At 42.7% G+C, this 24,386-nt stretch overlaps 7 protein-coding genes across 12 annotated transcripts; 3 read left to right on the top strand and 4 right to left on the bottom strand.

Annotated features, from left to right (window-relative positions):
• Positions 1 to 188: 188 nt before the first annotated feature.
• LOC129589160 (vacuolar protein sorting-associated protein 53 homolog) lies at positions 189 to 8,959 on the top strand. Its single transcript, XM_055483725.1, has 13 exons — positions 189 to 429; positions 506 to 906; positions 1,249 to 1,368; positions 1,462 to 1,608; positions 1,750 to 1,822; positions 1,949 to 2,091; positions 5,673 to 5,835; positions 5,911 to 6,015; positions 6,275 to 6,375; positions 6,684 to 7,190; positions 7,639 to 8,022; positions 8,088 to 8,244; positions 8,607 to 8,959. The coding sequence occupies exons 1-13, from the start codon at positions 331 to 333 to the stop codon at positions 8,775 to 8,777; spliced, it is 2,571 nt and encodes an 856-aa protein (XP_055339700.1). The 5' UTR covers positions 189 to 330; the 3' UTR covers positions 8,778 to 8,959.
• On the bottom strand, positions 2,105 to 5,332 carry LOC129589161 (protein Skeletor, isoforms B/C-like). The gene is made up of 3 exons (XM_055483726.1): positions 5,099 to 5,332; positions 3,831 to 4,304; positions 2,105 to 3,658 (listed from the first exon to the last, which is right to left on the bottom strand). Exons 1-3 carry the CDS (start codon positions 5,207 to 5,209, stop codon positions 2,186 to 2,188), a joined length of 2,058 nt encoding a protein of 685 aa, XP_055339701.1. The 5' UTR covers positions 5,210 to 5,332; the 3' UTR covers positions 2,105 to 2,185.
• LOC129589166 (60S acidic ribosomal protein P1-like) lies at positions 8,922 to 9,940 on the bottom strand. Its single transcript, XM_055483731.1, has 4 exons — positions 9,673 to 9,940; positions 9,541 to 9,601; positions 9,146 to 9,298; positions 8,922 to 9,048 (listed from the first exon to the last, which is right to left on the bottom strand). Exons 1-4 carry the CDS (start codon positions 9,742 to 9,744, stop codon positions 8,990 to 8,992), a joined length of 345 nt encoding a protein of 114 aa, XP_055339706.1. The 5' UTR covers positions 9,745 to 9,940; the 3' UTR covers positions 8,922 to 8,989.
• A 463-nt stretch (positions 9,941 to 10,403) lies between these two features.
• LOC129589163 (serine/threonine-protein phosphatase PGAM5, mitochondrial-like) lies at positions 10,404 to 13,283 on the top strand. Of its 2 annotated transcripts, none has more exons than XM_055483728.1 (6): positions 10,404 to 10,854; positions 11,357 to 11,530; positions 11,690 to 11,904; positions 12,060 to 12,190; positions 12,594 to 12,681; positions 12,854 to 13,283. In XM_055483728.1, exons 1-6 carry the CDS (start codon positions 10,617 to 10,619, stop codon positions 12,914 to 12,916), a joined length of 909 nt encoding a protein of 302 aa, XP_055339703.1. In that variant the 5' UTR covers positions 10,404 to 10,616; the 3' UTR covers positions 12,917 to 13,283. The 2 variants fall into 2 exon arrangements, with proteins under 2 accessions (XP_055339703.1, XP_055339702.1); XM_055483727.1 differs by having other exon boundaries at positions 12,057 to 12,190.
• Positions 13,165 to 14,875, bottom strand: LOC129589164 (uncharacterized). The gene is made up of 4 exons (XM_055483729.1): positions 14,511 to 14,875; positions 14,208 to 14,444; positions 13,946 to 14,032; positions 13,165 to 13,569 (listed from the first exon to the last, which is right to left on the bottom strand). The coding sequence occupies exons 1-4, from the start codon at positions 14,661 to 14,663 to the stop codon at positions 13,396 to 13,398; spliced, it is 651 nt and encodes a 216-aa protein (XP_055339704.1). The 5' UTR covers positions 14,664 to 14,875; the 3' UTR covers positions 13,165 to 13,395.
• A 1,008-nt stretch (positions 14,876 to 15,883) lies between these two features.
• LOC129589159 (uncharacterized) lies at positions 15,884 to 17,583 on the top strand. Of its 3 annotated transcripts, none has more exons than XM_055483723.1 (5): positions 15,884 to 16,174; positions 16,370 to 16,427; positions 16,764 to 16,892; positions 17,164 to 17,265; positions 17,366 to 17,583. In XM_055483723.1, exons 1-4 carry the CDS (start codon positions 16,119 to 16,121, stop codon positions 17,215 to 17,217), a joined length of 297 nt encoding a protein of 98 aa, XP_055339698.1. In that variant the 5' UTR covers positions 15,884 to 16,118; the 3' UTR covers positions 17,218 to 17,265; positions 17,366 to 17,583. The 3 variants fall into 3 exon arrangements, with proteins under 3 accessions (XP_055339698.1, XP_055339699.1, XP_055339697.1); XM_055483724.1 differs by having other exon boundaries at positions 17,164 to 17,226; positions 17,366 to 17,582; XM_055483722.1 differs by lacking the exon at positions 17,366 to 17,583 and having other exon boundaries at positions 17,164 to 17,344.
• Positions 17,584 to 18,508: 925 nt separating this feature from the next.
• On the bottom strand, positions 18,509 to 23,700 carry LOC129589075 (proton-coupled zinc antiporter SLC30A2-like). Of its 3 annotated transcripts, none has more exons than XM_055483583.1 (9): positions 23,064 to 23,700; positions 22,858 to 22,994; positions 21,114 to 21,358; positions 20,545 to 20,643; positions 20,426 to 20,473; positions 20,203 to 20,356; positions 19,640 to 19,946; positions 19,244 to 19,484; positions 18,509 to 18,910 (listed from the first exon to the last, which is right to left on the bottom strand). In XM_055483583.1, exons 2-9 carry the CDS (start codon positions 22,902 to 22,904, stop codon positions 18,765 to 18,767), a joined length of 1,287 nt encoding a protein of 428 aa, XP_055339558.1. In that variant the 5' UTR covers positions 22,905 to 22,994; positions 23,064 to 23,700; the 3' UTR covers positions 18,509 to 18,764. The 3 variants fall into 3 exon arrangements, with proteins under 3 accessions (XP_055339558.1, XP_055339557.1, XP_055339556.1); XM_055483582.1 differs by lacking the exon at positions 22,858 to 22,994 and having other exon boundaries at positions 23,064 to 23,403; positions 23,462 to 23,697; XM_055483581.1 differs by lacking the exons at positions 22,858 to 22,994; positions 23,064 to 23,700 and adding an exon at positions 21,742 to 22,350.
• Positions 23,701 to 24,386: the final 686 nt, after the last annotated feature.

The raw sequence follows: 24,386 nt of genomic DNA, 5'->3' as shown, positions 1-24,386 counted from the left end.
TAGAGTACTGTACTTATACCACATAATACAGTACTCGTTATTTCGTCAAAACTCAAAAGGCATTTTATTTTGGTTTCCAAAATATGCGTTAACCGCCCAGGCGCGCCGTCACCAGTTACCACAGCCAACACGTTGTTTTTAAAGCCGTCGCATCTGCCAGATACCGATTCTAAAATTTTAATCGTAAGTAAAGTTGTATCAGGGCCACAGACTGGTTGTATCATCTGTAAATTTTATACCGTAGCTTTTATTTCCGTTTTTGAGCTACCTGGTCCTCTTTAGTTTTTTGTCAGTTCTGTTTCCTTGCGATCTTTGATCTGTATTGCGTTCATGGCCGGGTTAGGAGGAAACGGTGATGACACGGTTGCAGAGCCGGAGCTAGACAACCATTTGGATCTGCCACCAGAAATCCTGAAAGCGATTCAAGAGGTCTGCCATTCTCCGTTGGCACTATGTTGTTTTTGTAAAGTATGGACTGGTATCACCATCTTTTGTTCCTTGACAGATTTTCCCCAGCGATGACCCGCTGGATCGGCCGGATTTCAGTGTGGTCGACTACATTAACGCCCTCTTCCCCACGGAGCAGTCACTGTCTAGCATCGACGATGTCATCTACAAAATCCGCCAGGAGATGGTGGCGCTTGATCGGGAGATTCGCGGGACATTGCGCATGCAGACGGAGGCGGGCGATGAGGGCCAGCAGGCTCTGAAGGAAGCTCAGAACGCGATCGCGCAGCTTTTCGTGCAGATTAAGGATATTAAGCAGAAAGCGGAGAAGTCAGAGGAGATGGTGAAGGAAATTACGGGCGATATCAAACAGCTGGACCACGCCAAACGCCACCTGACAGCCTCCATTACGACGCTCAACCATCTACATATGCTCGTCAGCGGTGTTGACAGTTTAGAGTAAGTGTTTCGCAACGCAGAATAGGTTCCTTAAAAATAATTCACTGTGCTTACTAGATTGTTAAATGAGTTTATGAACAAATCGTAGTGTAACGCCGTTACACTACGATACTTCTAGAGTCTCCAGAATTTTAGTACAGGATGTTAATCTTTTTGGTCGTTAAATTTTGTTCAGTGCAAGTTTAAACAGTTTTCATTTCCATCATGTACCTTTTTCTGTACCTGTTTTATCACTTACAAAATTTCACATCTATTCAAAAACTGCAGTACGTTATTTTAAAATAGCATGGTATCATGCATCGGGGTAGCTGACGACCTGTTTTGTTTGGTTGCGCTTTTTAGAGCTCTTCAGTCTCGACGTCAGTATGGGGAGATTGCCAATTTACTCCAGGGTTTGATGAATGTATTGGAACATTTCGAAAAGTATCTAGCCATTCCAGAAATCAAGCAGCTCGCTGACAGGTGGGTTGTGTAGGCAGTGAGAGCATTACCGGAATGCTGGAATTAACTGCATCCATTTGAGCACTTATTTTTTCCGCTGTTTTGTATGCTTAGGTTGACCAAAGTGCGTCAAGAACTGGGGGTCCAACTGCTTAGTGACTTTCGCGAAGCATTTTCAGGCACCCATGCAAAGCATGCCACAGCCTCTCATCAGTTAGCGGACGCGTGTCGCGTTGTTTCTGTTTTGGATCCTAAAATCAGGTAGGTGAACAATTTGCTGTGCTGGAGTTATTCGTACGCCTGACAACGGATATTTTTATCTAACAGCTTGTTTACATTCTTTCTCATGAAGTGACATATGTGAGAGGTGGAGGCTTTGGGGTTTATGTGCCATTTTTTCAGGAAAGAATTGTTACGGTGGTTTATCAAAATGCAGCTATCGGAATACACTGTTCTGTTCCAGGAATCCCAAGATGTATGTACAAAATGTTATTAGACGACGATTGCACCGGCAATTTAGGCATTATTCGCTTGAATAGTTTTGTGTAATTTTTAGATTGTCTGATACATGAATATTTCACTAATATTCTTCATGATGCAGGCCGCATGGTTGGATAAAGTTGACCGCCGCTACAACTGGCTGAAAATGTTTTTAGCGGATTTCGAGAAGCGATTCGGTGCCATGTTCCCCGTCGACTGGGAAATGTCGGAACGCCTGACAGTGGAATTTTGTGATATAACAAGGTAGCACCAGCAGTATTTTCAAATGAGTTTAATCCAGAGTATCACAGCCATATGAGTCTTGTAATGGGAACAAAATAGCTTACGTCCAACAGCGCTAAAACCACCATACCATTGCCCACGCTAAACAGAATAGTGACACTACACTTGGGACGTTCGCAACGGCACCGCCCCTTTCGCCTTCTGCCGACGCGCCCACTCTTTGATGCGTTATGGGATCCTCAAACGCATCCACTATAGTAATCTTCCATCCCAGATTCCGCTGAGTATAGCTTTGATAGAAAACGACATCTGGCGTCGTCGCGTCCGGTGTGAACTCCAGAATGCCCGGTTGACCCGATTCACATACAAAACCGAGCTGGCGTTTATATCCAAAGAAATTGGAGTAATCCTCCGGTTTGACATTATTCGTCAGCTCTTTCCAAAGACACAGAGGTCCGACTGCCGTGGCTTCGTAGTCATTGTTCGCTCCACGGCGCACACCGGCGAATAAGCGCACCCGGATGCGGTCTGCTTCTTTCTTCTGAGCGAATCCGCCTTCTGGCTCAGAGGTAATGTAAAAGGGATGATAATACTCGAGAGTCTGAGGATTTTTCCCGCCCTGAATGAAGAAGCGGTATTTGACTCCGCGTTTCAGAACGAGTTCGGGGATCAGCGAACCATTAATGTACCACGCTAGGCCCCAAGACCGGAAGCCAGTTAATCCCGCGTAGCCCTTTTCTCCGCCCGATGGACCGATCTGCGCTACAAACGTCTGTGTATGCTCGCCGGTCAGTTTAATCCCCGGCCACGGCACTTGCCGGTTGCGAACGATACCGGTGTCGAATTTATCGCAGTTCTTCTCGTTGGGTCGACTGAAACGGAACGCGCGGTCGGATCGGGAGTAGAGCGTATGTTTCGACGGTAAGAGTTGCGTGTCCAGTGGACCAATCGCCCAGATAATGAACACTAATTCCTCCGGAACGATCATCCTGTCGAAATTGACGTCGGTGGTCTTTAGTGGGCGCTGATAGGAGATGATGGTCAGCCCGTTCTCTCGTTTGGTTTCCAGTGCCATCAGATCGTTTATCCCGCCCAGCGCCGTATCCGCACACACACCGCCCCGCTTGGCATTGCCGACCGCGATATCGGAGCACGGTGCTCTGGCAGTGACAAAGTAGTCCTCGACTTTTCCCACACCGTCCCACCATGCCACGGCAACGTCCGCCCCGACCATGGTGGAGATGTTGTTACTGCCGCTGAATCCAAAGGCCATGTACTCGTTGGACTCCAGTAGACCGGCCAGTTGGATGGTTAGAAAGCCGCCAAAAACCTCCCAACTGACCTGCAACCGCTGATGGAGGCGCTCACAGTTGGGCAGACGGGAGTAGCCAATACCCACCAGGTTGCCCATGGACGGCGGTATATTCATGTTGGCCGGGATCATCACGTAGCCGTAGCTCTGGCTGTAAGTCGGATCCCAGACGCACAGCCAGTCGATAACGAGGACGGTGGTTTCGCCCGGTAGGCGCAGGGTCACCGTCTGGCCGGTGTAGCGGGACAATTTGTCGTAGCCGCTTTCTGTCGGCACCTACAGGGAAGAAATAGTGCGTACCTCATGAATCATGACGGTACCTGAACATGCTCACTGGCATTGCACTCTGTTCTGTTATGTAAATAAGTGAGCGATAACTACCTCGAATTTTAAAGTCATTTCTTGCCATTCGGCCACATTACCACTTAACGCCGGCGCACTGGCTTACCTGAAGTCCATGCGACGATGGCAGCTGCCCCACGCCTGCCCAAAAAATAGCATCCGCGGCACCGTCAAAGTAGAACTTGGGAATTTTAATCGTCTTGGCATCGATCACTTTGATGTCCTCGGATTTAACATTGTGATACGTTTGCAATAGCGGCCCAACAATTTGTTCGCGTGGCGCTTCGAAGTCACCCGGGATCTGTACATCCCCGAAACTCTTCTGCTCACTGACATCCCAGACAGCCAGCCACTTGAACTCGGAGATGGGCTTGCCCGGGGGCACAGTGATGAGAATGTCTTCGCCGGTGTACTGTCGGAGCAGATTGGTCTTCCCGCGCTCGTTGGGAACGAGGGTGCCGCGCTCCGACGGTTCAGTGGATGTTCCCACGAAGAAATACGTATCCCGTCCAAGACCATCGTACATGAAGTTTTTTAACAGGAATGTCGTGCTGTTGACCGCGAAGACATCTCCACGAACCTGCGAATAAGATACGAGATCGACAAACAATTTTCCTGAATATCAGAAAATGTTTACGCAATTCAAGCACCGCAACCGAAATGATCCTATGTGAAAATAGTTCTGTGCTATGAGGAAGTGTTGTTACTACGTTTATATTTATTAAATTATGATAATGATTGATAATTCATACTATATTAATTTCAATACGTCCATGACTTACATAATCTTTTGTTAGGTAGTAGATTTTGTATTCAACCGGTCTGAAGTCTAAATCTTGAAACAAAGTACAGAAATCAAATAACAAAAGTCACGAAAAACAGATAGAAAGGTGCTTTCAAGCAGGCATACACTCTGTAAGGTATTGTAGTTTATGGCGCGCACCGCGTGCGTAGCCATACATACAATCTGTACAGACTACCGTACAGTTATGGTATCTAGAGTAGTGTATTTCACTGTTTCGACTTCTTAGGCAATAGTAATGAAAATAATAAAAGATGCATTCGCTTAATAAAGAAGTACTTCACATTTAAACTATGTTACAAAACTACCTCCCTACTAATGATTTTATTTATCTAAAAAATATCTGTAGAGAAATGTACTATTATCACGTATACGGTATACCTATTGTTCAACGACTGCATGGAAAATCGGACAAGTGACAATTTTCAAGTCATGTCTTCAGATAAGTCGGGTCTGGATATATACGAAGTTTGGCAATATTTAGTGAAACTTTTACGCGCGCGAAACACTATGGAATACAATATATCTGTACTATATGCAACTTGTATGGTTCAGAAGAACATTTGTGATACCTGATGAGACTTTTGTTGAAATGAACCGACTTTTCTCCCGAATGTTTGTTCGCACAGGATCAGATGTTGAGATAGCCAGAACACAAATAAGTGCAGGATAAAGAATACCATTTTTCCCAAACTTCTGAAGGACTTATTCGGGAAAGAAACTTGAAATACGATAATAATCTAGTCTGTGCAAAGGCACGCTGATGAAAGTGATGCAGTGAGTTTGTGGTAATTCATGCATGACGTTGCTGTTTGATACCCTTCGGCAAGAATAGCGTAATAAGAACAGGTGGACAGTCGACCTAAATTGTGTACTCACAAGTCAGTAGGTAATCTGTTCTGGGCGATTTCTTAAAACTTGTACGTACCTCGAACCAGCTGTGTGCGAAACAGTCATTGCAATCTTTCTTAAATTTGCAGTTCGGTGTTTTTGCGTATGCAAAATTTGGGCGATGTAAAAGAACAAAACGATCGGCAAAGAACGATAATGAGGGCCATTAAACACAACTATTGTAGTGTTACAAATAACTTACAATACTGCTACAGTGCTACATATTATAAGTATGTTATTTTGATGTTATTGCAGGTCGGAACTAAGCAAGGTTATGGCCAGCAGAAAACAAGAAATCGATGTAAATTTGTTAATATTTGCTATTGAGAAGACAGTGGAGTTTGAGACATTTCTCGGCAAACGGTTCCCAGGATTCACCGGCGCAGTGGATGATGAAGATGTTCCCATGATACTGCAGGTAACGGATCCCGATTAGTTCTAATTGTGGTATTTTTTCCGGACAGTTTGCGCTAACGTTTTATTTTGATCGAAGGGCGCGGCTCGAATAAAACAGCAAAAACCGGTGGAATATCCTACGGACAAAAATCCCTTTGAGCAAATTCAACAAAGTGACACAAGCTTGAAGAGCGAAGTGAAGGTGCGATAATCAGAAGCGAAGTGGGTACAGTTAACTTGTAGTTAGTAAGTTTATATTATAATTATTAAATTTAATTTGCAAGCAACGGCAATATTCGTCGTATCTGTGTAATAATTATAGAAGCATTCTGGTATTCTGAATGGTATTCTGATGGAAATCATCATAATCATAACGCGAATGATAAGGTGTTGCGCACGTTGGTGTTACCTCGATTGACATAATTTAATGAAAAATGGGGTTTATTTTGGATTTACGATAGGTCACTAGTCTTCCACCGAAGTCTGCTCTAGCACCTTTCCAAGGAATTATTTCACGTTGCTTTGAGTCGTTTATGGATATCTACATCGACTCTAAAGATCGGTATGATACAAACACTTCACTCAGTGCACAATTGATTAGTGTCTTCCTGATTACAACAGTTTTTTTTGCTTCCGTTTGCTTGTAAAGTTGTACTGACCCAAAATTACAGTATCTAGAGTAGTCCTGAAATTTAAATTACTCTAAATTTTCAGATCACTGATTTTGTTGAGAAGCCTAATGAACCTAATGAACAATGTGATTTGCAGTTTTGCAGTGTTAGCTAATTTATTAGCAGGAATTGAAATAATACTTAACTTATCGATGTCGTATGGATGTTTTAAGAGGGGTTTTATTATGATATTTTTCAGAAATCTCGGTGAAATCATGGATAAACTGGTAGAAGATTTCCGTAGCAAAGGTGTTCCCAAACCAACCGATGCGGCCCTCCATGAAGGCGGTCTCGGCATCGTTCTTCCGAGTTGCGCCGATTTGTTTATTTTCTACAAGAAATCCATGCTACAGTGCACCCAGTTGACATACGGTGGACATGCCCTAGTGCAACTGGCCAATGTCTTTCGTAAACATCTAAAATCTTATGGTCAGCGGATGCTGCTGAACAATTTGCCGAAAAGTCAGACAGGCGTTGCCAGCATTTCCGCGGCCACGACGGGATTGATCCAGAGTTTCCTAAAAGAGGGCGACATGCTGATAGCCCGTTTAACGGAGGATGAGTTAAGAAAGATTTGCAGTATTTTGACCACGGCGGAATATTGCTGTGAAACCATACAACAGCTGGAAGATAAGCTGAAGGAGAAAGTGGGGCCGGAACTGGCATCGGAGATTGATTTTTCACCTGAGCAAGAAAACTTCAATATGTACGTACAGTGCAAAGTGGCAGTGCAATAAAGTTTGTTTTATAGAAGTAGCTGATTTACTCAAAATTGTAAACAAAACGATATATAATTCCTGGGAGTATTGCTTCGTAGACCAGAAAGCGAGAGAATGAGCTGTACTACATTGTACTACAACAATGCCTTCGAAAACCAATTGCAAATTTTGAATAATTTTTATAACTTTTACGGATTATTGTGTTAGCAGTGGACTCAAAATCATTCTTAAGTGAGGGCGCTATGCACGTATCTGAATGGGTGGCTTTAATTTTTTTTCACTTACGGTATGTTATACAATACCTACGAGTATTGTAGAGTAAACTGAAATTGTTTTACATACCGTGTCTCCTAGGCGCAAAATTTAGGTAAACGTAACTCACGAATTATGATTGTGCTGTGTCCTTGTTTTGATTTCATAACGTTGGTTTTCTAGAATAATCACTAACAGCATCCAGCTGCTTGTCAACGATCTGGAAGCCGCCTGTGAGCCAGCGCTCGTGGCCATGATCAAGAAACAGTGGCAGTCGGTGGAAGTTGTTGGTGATCAGAGCGGCTTCGTCACTGCCGTTGTGTCCCATCTCCGCACTACCCTACCAGTTCTGCGCAGCTATTTGAGTTCTTCCCGAAAATATTTCACGCAGTTTTGCATTAAGTTTGCCAACACATTCATACCAAAGTATATCGCGCATGTTTACAAGTGTAAACCAATCAGCGCAGTGGGAGCGGAACAGCTGCTGCTGGACACGCACATGTTGAAGACCGTTTTATTAGATCTTCCCTCGCTTGGATCTCAGATCTCTAGAAAACCGCCGTCAAGGTACAAATGGTATGATGTTATCGTGGTGAACAACGTTCGTAATGAGGTTTATTTACATGTTTTAGCTTTACAAAAATTGTAACGAAAGGAATGACCAAAGCGGAAATGATCCTTAAAGTGATCATGACACCGCATGATTCACCAAAGGCGTTCATTGAGAAGTACGTCCAGCTTATGCCCGAGTCGGACACGAATGAACTTGGAAAAATTCTAGAAATGAAGGTGCGTGATTTTTAACTTTGTTGATGTACTTTTGGATTAGAGGTCGGCCGACACAGAATTAATAAGATTGAATTATGAAATATTGTGACCGTATCTGTTCCTGGGCTACGGCAATATGGCTGCGGCGGCCGCTGTGTCTGCCCCAGCTGGAGTTGTGCCCTTTTTGACTTTTTTGGATTTGTGCAAAGTTTTCGTGATTCATGTCTGATTATAACGACTGTACCGTGTACGTGAACTGAATACGCTGATTGTGCAGCAGTTTCGTTTTGACACAGAACAAACGGAAGAATTTTTCAAGTTAATGTTTCCCTGAGAATGTTTCCTTGAGATTAAATGAATTTATTCCGAGTTATATTTTGCAGGGCGTGAAACGCGGCGATCAACCAATATTCTCTGAACTCTATCGAAATCAAGCACCATCCAGTTCCCAACAAATACATGGGGATGGCGTTCCGCATTCGGTGACCGAGCCAGAATCCGGAAGAATAAAAAAATTAGAAATGTTACTGAAGAAGAAACTCACTGATTATTAGATAAATTGCATGTTTCCGGTGAGGATGTTTTACGTTGAAAATTTTCGACCATGAAATTTTCTATCACATGCACGTTTATCTAATTCCGCTGTGCTGCTAATTAAATGCAGTAACTGCAGAACAACGAACAAGAAAATTATGGTGTGCGATTTTAATTTTTATTCACGGTCTTCTTTCATTTTGTAAATTTGAAATACAGATAACAAAAAAATTTAATCGAACAGCGATAAACCGATATCGTCGTCCTCTTCTTCTTCCTCCTTCTTCTTCTCTGCAACGCCAAAAAAATCATTTAACAATCAACTCTGCGATGCGAACTCCCGCATAAACAACGAATCAAACGAGAAATTCAAAATGCGCGAAGTTACCTTCTTTCTTGCCCTTTGCTGGTTCTTCGGCCTTCGCAGCCGGTGCAGCGGCGGCAGGGGCTGCTGCTGCGGGGGCGGCAGCCGGCGCTGCGCTTCCGAAGCTGGATATTAGCTCCTTCAAACTAACACCTTCCAACGACCGGGCAAAGAGATCTGCACACACAGAAAAGAAAAATGACGAAACACCAAACAGCATGTGAAACACTGCAGTTTCACCAGAGAGTAATTCATTACAGATAATCACACATACAAAAACCATTCAGCGCAAAAGTAAATCAGCTAAAAGCATCTCTGAACTAATGTGCCGAAGAAAACATAAAAAAGCGGAGAAAAAACCGACCGGCAAATACCGCTTTACAGAGGAAGTTCGTGAAACGCGGAGATTTAGTTCTTACCTGGCCAGTAGGGTTCCACCTCTACGTTGGCAGCTTTTAGAAGCGTGGTGATCTTGTCGCCCTGTAAAAAGAACCACGATAGTGACAAGTACTAGCCAGGAGGCCTAGGGCAGCCGGGAACCCCGAAGTTACCGAGATCGTCACGTCGTCATCCATAAGGATGAGAGCGCTGTAAACGCAGGCTAATTCTTCCTTGCTGGCCATTATTAGCAATTATAAAATACGATCTGACGAAATAAAGTGGAATAAGGCAGCAAAAAGCTGAGAAAAGATGCAAGTCGTCGTAAGACCTTAGCTGGATAAACCAGGACAAGCACCACTGAAATCCAGAGAACTTCCGCAGATTTTCAAAATTACTGTACGAGTAGTGAACTTATTAAACGGCGTTCGCAAATGCGGCAGTAGTGAGCGGCTTAAAGCGGAAAGCAGTGTACGGGCACTTTACGTGGAGCTGCTAGCTCGACGCACTGTGCAAATGCTGGAAACGAAAATGCAATACAGCTTCCCTGTTCCGAGAGATTAATATGACGATAAACGTAACAGAAATTGTGACTGTTCAGACATATTCTCCGATCCTACCGGATGCGTCTGATGGTTTGCTATATTTGACAAACAAATACCGTGTCAATCACAGGAACAAATTGAAACAAATTGCTGAAACAAATTGCTCAGGAATATAGATATTAACAAAAAAACACTAGCAAAAAGATAAATTAAATACGATCAAAAGGATCTTAATTAGCGAAATTTGTTGAAGAGTTTTCATTGCTGGTTGATTGCTTAGTAAATTTGGCCCGGGTGGATTACCACAGCACTATTGAGCCCTCTGTCTGGACAGCCACACGGTGCACAAATCACGGGCACGAGCATGTGGTTTGTAACAGTTTCGTCATCTCCAAGCATGTGGGTTTCAGTATCAAGTTGATAGTAGATACCAATCGCAACTTCCGAAGATTTCCTCCTTGATAAAACTGATTCTGGTTGGATTCCAGTTGTTTTTTCCCACGTACTATCTTCCTTGTCATTGGAGAATGTTGTGTCGATGATCCGTACGGTGTGTGCTCATCCTGCGTGATATGCCTGTGGGAGCGGGAAAGAAGGCGCTATTGGCGTCGTTGGGTCTGCTGGCCAGTACAGGCACCGCGGCAGCCATCGCCAGTATTTGGAAGAATGACGACGTGGTGGCACAGTGCGCGCAACCCGTGGAAGTGGCCAATGCCTCCACAAATTTCGTCCATCTGTATCCTGGTCCGCCACCCGGAGCGATCCCCTGTGATGGGCCTGGGCCCAGTTCCTGTGGCCGATGGGATCAGAGTAAGGGTTGTTTTGTCAACTTTTGCAGGTGATCCGTGATCGTGAGTTTTGTTGATAATTAGTCCGGGTTGGAGCAAGGAAATCGTCGCGTGCGCCTTACAGCATTCTCTTACATCATCGACATCCTACACAAGTTTTTGTCGTGACTTTCTGTCAAACTGATTACTGATAGCAGTAGTTCTGGAAAAATTTGGAACACCCTTTGATACTAAATTTCTAAAAGTAAATTTCTCCCAGTGATTTCCCTTTTTTAAATTCGTATGAGTGTATGTACGTATGGGGAAAATTTTCACACATTTACATTGATTAATTTTGTTATTTTATAATCGTAAATGATAAACGGTGCATCATTCCACCTCGACTTAAGATTTTTTAATCGGCAGCACTGCTGCAAGCGCATGTTGTCAGTATTTTGAGGATGTCCTGAATAAAACTGTCGTTGGGAATTCACCATGCATCAAATGCATTTACCAGTTGTTGATTTAGTGATTTGTTCTTGTAGACTGGGACAGACGTGAGCCAGCCAATCTGATACGGCCAAAAGCCAAGCCTGATGCTCGGGAACCGGACTTAGCGGCGGCGACACCTAAAGCTACGCGGAATTTATTTTTCATCCGACATGGACATTATGTTGTGGATGGGATCTCAGATGAATGTCGTATGCTCACAGAACTAGGTAAGCAAGCAATACAAAGTTAAAGCTCTGTTTCTGGGTAAATTGGCAGAAGTAATTAAGATAACGTAATAAAAAAGAGAGTCGGTTGAGTTGCATTAGACAGTCGCTATCTTCTACGCCTTTTATATTGTAAACTGCAATACTCATACATTTTCATAGGCCGCGCACAAGCGCAGAACACGGGAAAACGTCTGCGTGACTTAAACTTTCCCTGGACAAAACTGATCCACTCGAGCATGTGCCGTGCTCGGGAAACTGCTCAAATTATTGCCTCATCCTTGCCAGGAGTTGAGCTAGAGAGCACTGATCTGATCCGTGAGGGCGCTCCTATTCCTCCCGAACCACCGGTGGCCAGCTGGCGACCGGGTGCTCAGGTGGGATTTTGTTGTTATAAATTGAATTACTACGAAAAACTGATGCGCTTTTTTAATTGCCATTGGTATCTCAAGTTCGTAATGAAATTTCAAAAAATACCTTTTAAATTTCTTTATAATGTGTTCATCATGTTTTGCTAATTGTGTTTTAGCAGTACTTTGAGGACGGGGCGCGGATAGAGGCGGCCTTCCGGCGTTTCATTCATCGCGCTGATCCTGATCAGGAGAAGGACAGTTATGAGATCATCGTATGCCATGCCAACGTCATTCGCTATTTTGTCTGCAGGTGGGCCTGTTGTTTTAAACTCGTTTATCCTTCTAATGGAAGCGGTTGTAAAATTACCACTGGGAGGCACTTTTTACTTGACTATGCCGGTGTACGAAATCACTTAATCCATCTCAGCTCTTTTGCTAATACGCCGGTCACGACAGCGACCTAGGCATCTGAAATCGATATAATGCATAGTTTTCCCTTGCTTTATCGATCAGAATGGATTGATTGTTGCTTTAGTTCGAGTCGCCATTAATAAGACTTGTATGGCGCTCTGTGCTGATGCGAAAGGCTGTTTGCGTCATCTGTACTCTGTAGTTAAATGACGTTGTTTTGCTATAGTTTTATAGTGCTAACGTTTATGGTTATTACTGCTTGTAGTTTGCTTGAAATACTACTAACAGTATGTGAATTTCAGAGCTCTGCAGTTACCTCCAGAAGCGTGGTTACGGATGTCCCTACACCACTCCAGTATAACGTGGCTGACCATACGCCCTAATGGACGGGTAAGATTTTTTGTAAACCGTTAGCTTACAGTTATAAGTACAACGTCTGTAAGCAATTCGTCTTTTTAAATATTTCAGCCTATTTGCTGTTTTACTGGTACATATTTGCAGACAAGAATAACAATACGTAATATTATGCCTTTATCACGTTACAAATATTCATGTTGAACAGGTGAGCCTACGCACATTCGGTGATTCGGGACATATCCCACCCAACCAGCTGACGACTTCATGATATGGGCGACTTGTTTACCCCTGGTGCAAACTGCCGAGTTTTACGCTATTTGGACCTAATAATGCATATTTGTTAAGTTCTTAATTACCTTAAGTGCCATCGAGGATTCTTTTTTGATTTTATGCGTGATAATATTCATGATTTAATCTGGGTGTTTTTCCTGGCTGATGGGATGTTTCTTCCATCTGGGTTGGTATTCTGATCGGTTTTACTGTACTAAATTTTTTTGCAATCAGGAGCAGAATGGATAACGTTTGAGAAATAATATTTTATCAATTTTAACCACCGGATTTTGCAGAGAACCAACGTAATCCAACAAAACAAAAAACTGCTTTTAATACAATTAAAAAATGATTAGAAAAACGAACATACTGATATGCACCTACCACTTCTGATGAAACGCAAGACAGTATCAGTATTTTCGTTTATAAGACGCGGAGAAAAGGGGAAGACACGGTTTCTTCTGGGAAAGTTCTATTCTAAACCATTTGCTTCCGGACACGCGCATCTTGAGTCTGTTGGGCGGAAGATGCGGCTTGCTCCTTAGCTGCTTTCCTCTTAGCCTTTTTAGCTGCACGCGGATCTATTTCGTCGATGGATGCTTCCCAACTTCCGGCCCCTTCGCCTTCTTCCATCCAGTCCAATTCCGCTTTCTGCAAATGCGAATGCAGGAATCAGTCTGAGTGTATTAGCTCGCTGCTTCTGGAGGAAGCAGCCGTTTGCCGTCCTAGCTTAAAAGCAATTATTCCGAAAAATCAAAGCTGCTCGTACCGCTGATGCCACGGACATCGTTTTCATTTTAGACAACAATTTTTAAAAATAAAAACACCGGCGACGCTCCATGGTTATTCTATGGAAAAACGTTGGCAATGCAAGTTCCTTTTGAAACATGGTAATTATTTAATTTCCCGTTTACGTGCAGGAGTTCGGAAATCCGCAATATCGGACCAATTTTTTAACGCATTTTACACGTTTAAATGGTAAAAAGACTTTCATGCTCCCAAAAAAACTGCACGCCACATTACGTACGAGATTGGGCACAGCAGCTGGCTTAAAAGATAAGCGCGAGGAAAATTCATCTTGAGCAGCGCTCTCGGCGTCACTCCACACTTTCACCTGCAATCAGCAACAATAACGTAAAACACAATCGCCAAAATAAATCGGTTGCCACCAGATGATGCCTTACAAAAACGCAAGCGCTAAAAGAAAACTGCATGAATGGAACAGGCAGTGCCGCGCGAGAGCTGCACGACACTAGAAAAGTGAAAGGTGCTAAATATTCAAGATGTACCATTTTGGGTTTGCGGAGCGTGGGCTCCATATGGTCGAAGAAATTCTGCTCCTCTTCGACTTCGGGCGGCGGAGGCGGCGCCGTCTTCTGTTTAATCAACGACTCCCTCCAGGCCTCCGTGGCGGAGTATTTAACGCTGTTCCCGCGGGTCAATCCCAGAGAAGACATCGCCGCTGGTTCAGACGAGCTGTTCACGCTGGGCGCGTTATCCCAGTTGGACGACCATGCGTCGCTGCCCTACAACACACAGTGCGCGCTGCATTAATTCGCGGCTTCCCTTGCAATTCAACGGCCGCACTCCACCTGCTGCACCAAAGGACTAGAAGGTGCGGGATTAACGGTAACGCCCGTCAGGGGTCCGGCCGTTTCGGGGTTGGGACGCTTCTTGCCACATAAGAGGCGCCAGGCGGATTTCAGGCAGTGTAGGATCCAGATGAAGGGGGATCGGCATTTCATGGCAGTGATGGCACACACCGCAGGCAGATCAGTCACTGCATCAACCGCATACAGAGTACAATCAGCTGCTATTAAGAATTCACAATATTATGGGTACACAAAATAGTAATTACTTCTAACATCCACAAAAGTTTGGCAAAACTTTTGACAAAATAAGCAGAACATTTAAGCATTTTTTTCGAAATTTGGCATCGTGCATGCATTTGCTGGTTTTGCCGTGGTGAAAGTGCAGCATCAAGTGCAAGCGCGAGTGTGCAATGCACACGCCAGTTAGGATCACCGAATCGGCCCTTGGAATCCGGATGTTACGAGCACGAAGTATTTAATTTATTGTTAGTTTTATTCCGAAAAGCAAGTACAATTTGCAGTTTGCAATTGCAATTCTGAAAGCAATTTTTTATACAGGCTTACTGCTTACAGCTACATTTTTATTCAACCAGATTTATAATGCACTTAATTTGGACGCTGAACAATACGTTACTGCTAGCTCCGTAGATTACATTTTTCTTGTGATTATTTTCTTGAGTTTTTCATATTTCTGAGAATACGCTTAGCAGTAATGACCGTTTATGTGCTTGTAAGTTGTACGTATTTTATTAATTTGTAGGAATTCCACAATGTACAATTCGAGTATCTACTTACCTGCGAGCAAACTACCGGCAGAAAACGGTTTTCTAGATAGTTGGGAGTCGGGACTAACCCTTACCAGATGTATAAAGTACGGTGTTAATACATTTTTCAGGAGTCTTTTATGCTCCATCACTGCCGTTCTGGATAAAGCTAGGAGAGAAATCGCCTTAATTTTGTTTGTTTGCTTGTTTTGTTGATTACTTGTAAAACTATCTGACGGGTCTTCTAAAACTTATCAGACTACAAAAGCCGGCATATTATATAATCCTAAAGTGCTTATAAAAAACCTATCTAGAAATAAGTACTTGATTCGTTAATTACTTGTAAAACTATGCAACGGGTATTTCAGATTGTTAAAATAAATGTGAAGGGAAAAGCGTGTGTTCAAAATATCGCAAAAAGCAGACAATTGAGGCAAAAATAAAATTGAGGCAAAGTGAATTATTTGTTTGTAATTAGCGCCTGCCAACCAAGTTTGTTGTGTGACCTTTCTATAAACGCTTGACCGCGTAGCATGGCATATGAACGGAAAATGACAATATTCTATAGCAACAGCAGAAACTTGGGAGGTCGCACAAGTAAACGAAATTGGCAACCAAGTTTTTCGTAATCTAATTAAGTAGTTATCAATATTTTCAGCGTGGCCGTTATTGCATACGTATTGCGTCTTAAATACAAAATTAACAGCACCATAGCTAATAGCTAATAGTTGGATCGTCAAAAGCCAAGATTTGCCTGAAAAAGCCTGTATCGTCAACATTGGTCCGCAGATCACTAGTACTTTAAACGGATACCGGAAATACGAAGAAGCGCTCCCATCTGCAGATGACCGGCGATGCTGACAGGAATTTTGAAGCTATGTCTGGAAACTCGCAGTTACCGTAAGAGCCATGAAAATCCTGTTTCTGGACTGCTTTCGACATATATAAAGAATGCGCACATAATTAATGGTCTCTCAAACTGTTATAAAAATAATCGTAATATTGTTCACTGATAGGTTAACTTGTGCTATATTTATGAACACAATTAACAAAACAGCTCCAGTTATGAGTATGTAAATTAAAAGAATAATGTAGGTATTTGGCGGCAAAACTCCGGTTGGCGCATGAGAACTTCCGGCAGAGAAGACTGAGAGTAAGTACTAGTACTCGTACAAAAAACAACTTATGATATGAAGAGTGTACACTTACAGTATATATATGGTAGATTGCATTAATTGTAAGCTGTTTTCGCCATATAAATGCCTACTCGTATGTAGCTATAGAAGCGTTGTTGAATATCTACTCGTATAATATAAGTTAACACTTTCACTGATACAAATGACAGCATACACTACTGCATGTTTCCGCATAACATTCCATAAAAACTATGGGTACGTATATTCGGTAGCGCAGCTAATGGAACTATCGTTCATGCAAGGTGCATAGAGATTAAATAAACGCGAAGATTTGTCAGTGAAATGTGCAATAGGAAGTGGAGAATCGGGTCCTAATTGCGGCACAGGATAGTGCCATCGATGCCCTCCGGTTTCAGACGTTCATGGAAATGGACTTCACCGAGAAGAGAATCGCACGCACTGACACTATGACGGACGCTGAGGTGATTCTCTGTACAGCGTACCTGAAGCATTTAAAAATGATAACTAAATTAACCTATTAAAATTTAATTTACTGAGATATGTTTAATTAGTAATTTCGTACTGTTCACCATAAAAGATTATGCAGTATAAGTGAGTACGAATATTTATATAAGTACGTGGATGCAGGCCGCAGTGCACAATACGGTACGACTACTGTAGTTACAGTGTAGTACTCATGGTCTACAACTCATTTATTTTATAACAGTAATTTTCGCCTCTGTTGCGTTTCAGGTGCGGAGATTGGAAAAACTCATTCGCGATATGAGCAGCCGAGCGCCTCTGTAGACAGTACTGGTAGAAAATCTGATAGAAAATCAGTAATAATGCACACAAGTGAGCATAGATAGGACTCTTGCAAGGTTACAGTTTTGTATCTTGCGTAATCGGCGGTGTGGGATTAATAAAAACATAAAACCAAAATTTTCACTTGCAGAAAAAGTGGCGATAATCGGAAGTCGTTTACAGTTCTCGAAGTTTACTCGCCAAAACGCTACTCCCACAACAAAATAAATCGGTTGAAAGACAGCTCTGAGCTTTCCTTGTACATCTGTTTGAATCGATCAACTGTAAATAAAATAAAGGGTGACACTATACTGACTATAGCTACCCCAAACACCCTCGTTTTTTATAGCCACCCATTTTCCACACTCCGTTAATTATAGGCACCCTTTTTTAATTAAGTAATTTCTTTTAAGACGACACCCTGATTTTTGTAGGCACCCTTTTGACAGTTGATTATATGCGCAGTTTAACGTTCGGCATGCGCGTACTTAAGTTCTAAGGATTAACGAATAACAATAAGTTCGTGGGTCACCAGTGACTCACAAGTCACAACCACCCGCTCATTCAGGAAAGATGGAAGAAGCTTCCAGAAAATTCACGGCTAAATATAAACTCGGCGTAGAAAAAGACAATGGTATCGTTAACTATCGGTCCAGAAGTCGCTAAAGGCATTAACAACCGTACGACTTCAAACGGGTAATGAGACAGGCAAAGATGTTGCGGGCTGTTGTGTGCTGAGTCCTGACGATCTATCGCAAACGTTCGCATCAAAGCGGAAATAACCAACCGAGGATGCAGAACTGCGGTAGAAATGCTGGACCAAGTAAAGTACTCAACGAAATTCATGTCAAAGATGCAAACGTTTCAGTCGATATTGTCGTTTGCCCGGTGGAAAGGTCATATATAACAAAAGTTTATGAATTTCACTGGCATCGGTGAAATATAAAATCTAAAAAATGTCAGATTCCTGAAAATGGACAAGGAAATGGGTGTCTGTATAATCGCAAACAGGGTGTTCTTACTGTACGTAACTGTAAAAAAGGGTGCCTGTAATAGTGTAATTAACAGGGTGAGAAAAGGGGGTGGCTATAAAAAACGGGGGTGAAAAGGGATTTCCAAAAATGAAATGGTTCAGTGTGCCAAAACATGTGGTTTTTGCTGGTGAATCTGTAGGTTTTGCAGCTTCCTTTAAACAGTGAGCCAGTAAAATCACCTGTTTATCCCAATACACAGTTCAACTTATCCAATACGAATGTTTGTAATACTCTAATTATTTTAAAAAAGTGTTTACGACACATGCTTTCAACTTTATAATTTCAACCTCGAAGTGGTTGAAAATCACATCACAGTAACAAAATCGGGAAAAAACTTAAAACGCTGCGAAAAAGTGTTAAAAAATAAATTATACGAATGAATAGAAAGCACCCAGCCTTGGCGGTACAACAAGCACATCGGAATCAAAAAAGTGAGCATATAGGGTAAGAAGACATCAATTCAACGAAGTAAGGCGCCATCTAATGGTCCTCAAAACCAAAATGTATTTCTTAGCATCAGTCGCGCGGCTCCCGACACCCTTCACAGTCCACCATCATGTGGTGATAATCTTCAATCTGCAGTGTGGATTCGTGGATGTTGAACTGCTTGCGCAGTTTAATCAGTGCACTGCGCAGGACTTCTTGAGATTGGACTGTCGGCTCTGCGACAAATTGTTATCACATTTAATTACCTTTAACAGATAACTAATTCACAGCGACACGCGCATTATACGACGGCTTCAATAAAACAACCTGTCGGTCAATGCAAAGGTCACGAGGTTAAACAAACTGCAGGCAAACGTTATCAATCAGTCGTCAATCCAAAATGGAAAAAAGACTTACAGCGAATAAAAGAAACAAAAAAAAAGAAGGAAACCATATTCAAAGACAAAAAAATACGTAAACAAATATCAAACTTTTCTAAGGAGTTGTTTAATTCATGTTCCGCATTCGTAACGTAATTTGGGAGATAAGATTCAAGCGAATATGCTTACCTATTGCTAAATGGGCACTAACAGCGACTTTGTCCATTGTCAAAGCCCAAATTCGCAAATTATGGATCCGAATAACACCGGGTATCTCCTGGAGGGAATCCCGCACTCGGTCGAAATCAAATCCCCGTGGAATTCCCTCCATGAGGACGTTGAGTGTTTCGCGCATGATCGTCACCGTGGTGAAGAGCACCAACACGGAGAACAGGAATGTACAGATTGGATCTACAATGCGATATTCCGGCTGCAAAAAAAATGTTTAACGTAAAAAGCCCAAAATAATTTCAATGTTAATTTTCATTCAATGTTAATTCTTTACACTAACTCCTATATATTTCGCAAGCACCTGGCGTTATTTAAAAAGACAAACACTTCTCTGCGCAACAAAACCAAACCTACTTTGTAGTAAATGATATAAGCGGCAATCAGCACACCGACGCTCTGGAAGAGATCTCCCACCACATGGATAAAAGCTGCCCTCACATTGATATTGGTTCCATGGCTGTGCGCATGACTGTCAGGTTGACCGGGATTCCCGCCAATATGGCCGTTGGACGACTCCACTACCAGATTCGTCGAGGAGGTGTGATGATCATGATCATGGCCGTGATCGTGACTGTGCTCCTCCTCGCCGTGGCTGTGACCATGATCGTGGCCGTGACTATGCCCGTGATGATGGCCCACATCATGCAGCGAAATGCCCATTCTGCAAGTTTATTAATGGCTGTACAATAAATTCACCAAATTACTACTAAAAAGGGTCATAAAAAGTTAAAACAATGATAAATTAAAGCTTCTGCACGAACAATACAACATAAACACATGGTCTTACGATTAGCTGAACAATTAAGTATATAGTCCACATACCACCCTTTAAAACGTCTTTCACAGAATAGACCATTTTTTAAAATAAGCCACTGCACTGTGTTGTATCACAAATATCCGCCAAATAAGCGACTTACATGATATTGAAGGCCACTCCAACTCCCGCCGTAATCAACATCACACTGGCATTAATTTCATAATCTCCCGTGCGAATCCTCTGCACCGCTTCGTACACCAAAATCCCCGTAATAACCCATATCATTATCACAGACGTTAAGGCACCGATAACCTCTGCCAAAAGGCATCCGCATTATTTGATCGGTACAAGAAAAGAGTATATTATTCATTTCTCTTTTGTACCTGCTCGATACCACCCGAAGCTCATTCGTTTCGTGGCAGGCCGAGCACCTACGCCCAAAACCATCAATGTCAACAGAAATACTTGCCAACAGTCTAACTGTGAGGAAAAGAACACACACCTAACCACAAGGAAAATAAGCTAATCATAAAGGAGGCAAAGTCCGTTAATAAATGGGCAGCATCAGTCAGAACCGCCAAACTTCCAGCAACATATCCACCTGCAAATACACAAATTTTCTAAGAACAAAGTATAAACAAACTAATCTTTGGTGCAAACCCAGTAGAATTCGGCCCTGCAACCGAACAGTAAATCTCCTGACTAACTTTAAAACAAAAAAAAATTATAATGGCCGCAAAGCCTAGTTGGAACTGCACAGATGACCGCTCTTATGCCGAACATTGTACGTGCCGACAATATAAAACACCATTCCCAAAACCAACACTCCTGAGTCCGGATGTGCGAACGATCAGATTAGAGGATACAATGATAAAAACTTATTCAGGAGTGCGGAAAGGCGTAGCCACAACGTCACAAACGAAGAATAATTTTATCTGGCATACTCATATATCACGATATATGTGATTTACGCCTGATAATATGAAATCTTGGTGCTATTCATCAAAAGACTGATTACAGTCATCACACCATGCCTGAAAATGCCTCTCCACACAAAACACTACCATTTACCGACGATTTCGCCAATCATGAAGGTAAGACACAGTACAGACGCGATGATGAGCTTCTTCCGCGCCGCTTTGGATGTGTCTAGGGCGTTGGCGGGGAAGTGGCAGTGTTCGTGACTGCCGGTGCTGTTTATGCTGTCCACATGGGGATTGGCGGCGGTGGGTGTCAGATCCAGGCTTTCCTGACTCGAAACCGATATGTTATCGCGATCGCCTTGATATCCGGTGAAACTGCGATATCCTCCGCCACTGCAAAACGTGTAGATACAAAACTTGTGCAATTCAGTAATTCACAGAGGCTTTAATGTCCGATTACCGCTGCTTTTTTAAGGCCAAATTACTGTTAGCTCAAAACTCATGAAAATCCTCAAATATTTTTAATGTGGTTACAGGTTAAGGTTCTGGTTTACATGGCTTCCGCTTGCTGATGAAATTTTCAACGTCGCTAGTAGCCTGTTTGGGACGTGCAGACGACAGAGGCTGAGCTCATACACGGTACGAGAAATACAAGATGAAAATTCAAGTTTCTACGTTCCTCTTCCCAGCCATCACACCACATTTGACGCTACACACCGTCAGATCGGATGCCGAGATTGGATGGTTAAAAAAAAATGCCCAGAAGAAGAGCTTACTTTATCGTAAATATGGATGTATTTACGTGGCCCGCATTCCGCGGGGGATTGCGATTCCAGAATCTCAGTCTGGATGCTGCCCGCCTTACAGAATCGGGAAGGCGAACCATAACTGATAAACGGGACGTTGATAACAAAAACGGGGGACAAACGACGAAGTCTGGTCAAATGTCTTCCAGACTGAGTTTTCAGGCTTTCAGTGATTAGCTAATCTCAAGAACCATAATAAAAATTAATCCATTCCACTGGTGTGCTCTCATTCAGATTCAATCAAAGGTTCTGTACTCAACTTCACCACAAACAATTGTGAAGTCTACTTCTTTAGCGCAATCCACCAAAGTTTACAGAAAAGAAGCACACACCAGCGAAACTTTAGGGTGTCGTGCGTTCCACTATAATGATCAAAGTTGTTCGGAAAAAAAACGGATGAACGTCATTTCCGTCAGAGCAACGAGTGGCCTCACACATGAGGATTGTTGAGTGCTAATAATCTGTTGAACACAATATTGTACAAAAATTAGCAGGTATGACTGCAGCATATCCTCGCGCAGCGGAACGTTGCACAAAGCAAAAAAAGCCACAACTGCATTCACAATTCACCGTCGCTGCCAGTGCTGACTGCTCTGCCCCGTAGTTATGAATGAATTTTTGTCAGCGTTACACTACACTACAATACACGACTGAAGGCAGACAGCGGCAGCAGAGCAACCGCTCGACCAATCCATATTAACTGCGATCGGCAACAACCAATAAAACTTTTCTGTGCTTTCCTTCACACAATCTGACAATCAACAGATTTGTTTTGGTTTGAAGAAACTCAGCAAGCGATTTTTCCTTGCTATTTTTTTATGGTAATCAAGGCATAGCGCAAAAAATTTTATTTTAAATTTAGCCAATTTCGCAATAAGGTTCAATGTAATTTTCGCAATATTACGGCTAGAGTTAATAGACTAGATAAGAGAACATTCGCATTAGCGAAACCTGCCATGTGCAGCAAAATTACAGAATTTATTGTAATCTGCAACTTGCAGATGTTAAGAGGGAATTCCCACACAGTACATAGTGATAAAAGCACAGACTACAGAACGCTAAAAGAGACAGCGTTGTTCCGCGCACCTTTCGGAAAGACTCAATCTCTGCGAATCCTCCATACAGGCGATCATTTCCGCGGCACGTCTCGAAAACTGCCCTACTCGGTTTTCTTTCCTCGCAGACTACGGCAGCCTGATCGTACCCCTCGGGCCCTCCTAACACTAACCACATAATTTGTACCTGCACTTGAAATGTTTTTCATACACAGTACTGTCAGTACAGCAACTCACCGATTCAGCACCGCCACATCGGGCACTTGACTGAAGGATTGTGCAGAGCCATTGTGCGAACGGTGTCCAGGATCCATTTAATGACTTCCAAATAGTTCTCCCAGAAAGGCACGTATTGAAAATAATGGCAACAGGACGAAGCAACAGGCCCTGGCGCTACGTTTGCCCCACGCACACACCACCACCACGCCAACGAAAACAACAACGACAAGGCAGTGATTCCTGTCGGACTGTTCCCAAATATTCCCTTTATGGTTTTATTCCGATAGTACAATGGGAAAGGAAAACCATCTAGTAGTTTCAACTTTCAATCATCCAGACGACCCCTCCTCCTAGAAGCCTGTTGGAAGATCGGGCCCGTAAAGAGAGAAAATGTCAGCTTACTGCTTAGTGCTTACATTAAATAATAAGACAAACGTAACATCGCATCGGTGGAACATTCACGATTAGTTACAGCAAAATATTTGGCCAATTTTGCCGTGGAGGTGAGGAGTGCGTCCTTCTACGTCGGCGGATGCGATTGTGTGAAGTATTGCAAATGAAAATATGGGAAAATATGCAAGCGGCAAAGGTACCGTAGACTGTACCGTATGTAGATATGATTCAGTATTGAGTTCGGATCACCAGCGCTGACTGGTGAGTGCGTTAAGTATGGCTGTGGCGGCGAGTGTCGCCGGTCGGGTTGCGCAGATAAAGTCAAACGTATGCACGTCTTAAAATTAATATCCTAATAAATCTATAACTATTGACTGTAACATGTTTATTTTTAACCGTGGTAAGTCTAATTAATTTATTAAGTACGTACTGTATTAAAGTAATTTTTGAACAACAACGTACAACTGTGATAAGTACTAAGTACACGGTTGCAGCTGTACTTGATACCGTACGTACTTACACCTGACCATCGTGAGTAGTGAGTACTTCCTTTATAAATAACCATGCACACGATAGTAGATAAGCGGAACTTGATAACGGTTTGAGCGATACGGGTCAAACACAATAATTTACGCCGGAAGATGAACGGCACATGCTGCTGGCGTTGGTGTTTTTCGTCGATGTTAATTTGATAATTTTTGCAGAAACATAAAGAATGTTAATTTGGGTACCATTTTTTATGTCAATGACAGGTCTAATGTAAAGCATGGCACGCGTCCGACAAACTATGATGCTGGCAGAAAATATGACCTGACACCAAGGAGTAATAGCGTGGGAAATCAGACTTTGGAAACCTGATGTGCTTTCATCTGCACTTAAGAAACCTAAGAATATCATAAAGGCGGCGGCTCGATGGCGCGCGAGCGGTCATAAAAACCGAATGCGTCC

Source organism: Paramacrobiotus metropolitanus, unplaced genomic scaffold (assembly GCF_019649055.1).
Source record: "Paramacrobiotus metropolitanus isolate TYO unplaced genomic scaffold, Prichtersi_v1.0 Parri_scaffold0000033, whole genome shotgun sequence".
In the NCBI taxonomy this organism is placed as follows: domain Eukaryota; kingdom Metazoa; phylum Tardigrada; class Eutardigrada; order Parachela; family Macrobiotidae; genus Paramacrobiotus; species Paramacrobiotus metropolitanus.
Note: the sequence above shows the minus strand (reverse complement) of the source record. Positions and strands in the feature narration are given on the sequence as shown.

What these genes read in the sequence shown, in the direction of transcription:
- LOC129589163 (XM_055483727.1), top strand. Translation starts at nt 10,617, where the DNA reads ATGCCTGTGGGAGCGGGAAAGAAGGCGCTATTGGCGTCGTTGGGTCTG. An exon ending in TCGTATGCTCACAGAACTAG is followed by an intron (nt 11,531 to 11,689) that starts GTAAGCAAGCAA and finishes ACATTTTCATAG; the next exon opens with GCCGCGCACAAGCGCAGAAC. An exon ending in ATTCGCTATTTTGTCTGCAG is followed by an intron (nt 12,191 to 12,593) that starts GTGGGCCTGTTG and finishes TGTGAATTTCAG; the next exon opens with AGCTCTGCAGTTACCTCCAG.
- LOC129589164 (XM_055483729.1), bottom strand. Translation starts at nt 14,663, where the DNA reads ATGAAATGCCGATCCCCCTTCATCTGGATCCTACACTGCCTGAAATCC. An exon ending in CTAGTCCTTTGGTGCAGCAG is followed by an intron (nt 14,445 to 14,510) that starts GTGGAGTGCGGC and finishes TGTGTGTTGTAG; the next exon opens with GGCAGCGACGCATGGTCGTC. An exon ending in CGCTCCGCAAACCCAAAATG is followed by an intron (nt 14,033 to 14,207) that starts GTACATCTTGAA and finishes TGCTGATTGCAG; the next exon opens with GTGAAAGTGTGGAGTGACGC.
- LOC129589166 (XM_055483731.1), bottom strand. Translation starts at nt 9,744, where the DNA reads ATGGCCAGCAAGGAAGAATTAGCCTGCGTTTACAGCGCTCTCATCCTT. An exon ending in ATGACGACGTGACGATCTCG is followed by an intron (nt 9,602 to 9,672) that starts GTAACTTCGGGG and finishes TTCTTTTTACAG; the next exon opens with GGCGACAAGATCACCACGCT. An exon ending in GGTGGAACCCTACTGGCCAG is followed by an intron (nt 9,299 to 9,540) that starts GTAAGAACTAAA and finishes CTGTGTGTGCAG; the next exon opens with ATCTCTTTGCCCGGTCGTTG.
- LOC129589159 (XM_055483723.1), top strand. Translation starts at nt 16,119, where the DNA reads ATGACCGGCGATGCTGACAGGAATTTTGAAGCTATGTCTGGAAACTCG. An exon ending in TCTGGAAACTCGCAGTTACC is followed by an intron (nt 16,175 to 16,369) that starts GTAAGAGCCATG and finishes AGAATAATGTAG; the next exon opens with GTATTTGGCGGCAAAACTCC. An exon ending in TCCGGCAGAGAAGACTGAGA is followed by an intron (nt 16,428 to 16,763) that starts GTAAGTACTAGT and finishes AATGTGCAATAG; the next exon opens with GAAGTGGAGAATCGGGTCCT.
- LOC129589161 (XM_055483726.1), bottom strand. Translation starts at nt 5,209, where the DNA reads ATGGTATTCTTTATCCTGCACTTATTTGTGTTCTGGCTATCTCAACAT. An exon ending in TTCAACAAAAGTCTCATCAG is followed by an intron (nt 4,305 to 5,098) that starts GTATCACAAATG and finishes TCTTATTCGCAG; the next exon opens with GTTCGTGGAGATGTCTTCGC. An exon ending in CATCGTCGCATGGACTTCAG is followed by an intron (nt 3,659 to 3,830) that starts GTAAGCCAGTGC and finishes TCTTCCCTGTAG; the next exon opens with GTGCCGACAGAAAGCGGCTA.
- LOC129589075 (XM_055483581.1), bottom strand. Translation starts at nt 21,851, where the DNA reads ATGGTTCGCCTTCCCGATTCTGTAAGGCGGGCAGCATCCAGACTGAGA. An exon ending in CTTCGGGTGGTATCGAGCAG is followed by an intron (nt 20,357 to 20,425) that starts GTACAAAAGAGA and finishes GCCTTTTGGCAG; the next exon opens with AGGTTATCGGTGCCTTAACG. An exon ending in CTTATATCATTTACTACAAA is followed by an intron (nt 19,485 to 19,639) that starts GTAGGTTTGGTT and finishes TTTTTTTTGCAG; the next exon opens with CCGGAATATCGCATTGTAGA.
- LOC129589160 (XM_055483725.1), top strand. Translation starts at nt 331, where the DNA reads ATGGCCGGGTTAGGAGGAAACGGTGATGACACGGTTGCAGAGCCGGAG. An exon ending in ATCAAGCAGCTCGCTGACAG is followed by an intron (nt 1,369 to 1,461) that starts GTGGGTTGTGTA and finishes TTGTATGCTTAG; the next exon opens with GTTGACCAAAGTGCGTCAAG. An exon ending in TCTAGAAAACCGCCGTCAAG is followed by an intron (nt 8,023 to 8,087) that starts GTACAAATGGTA and finishes TACATGTTTTAG; the next exon opens with CTTTACAAAAATTGTAACGA.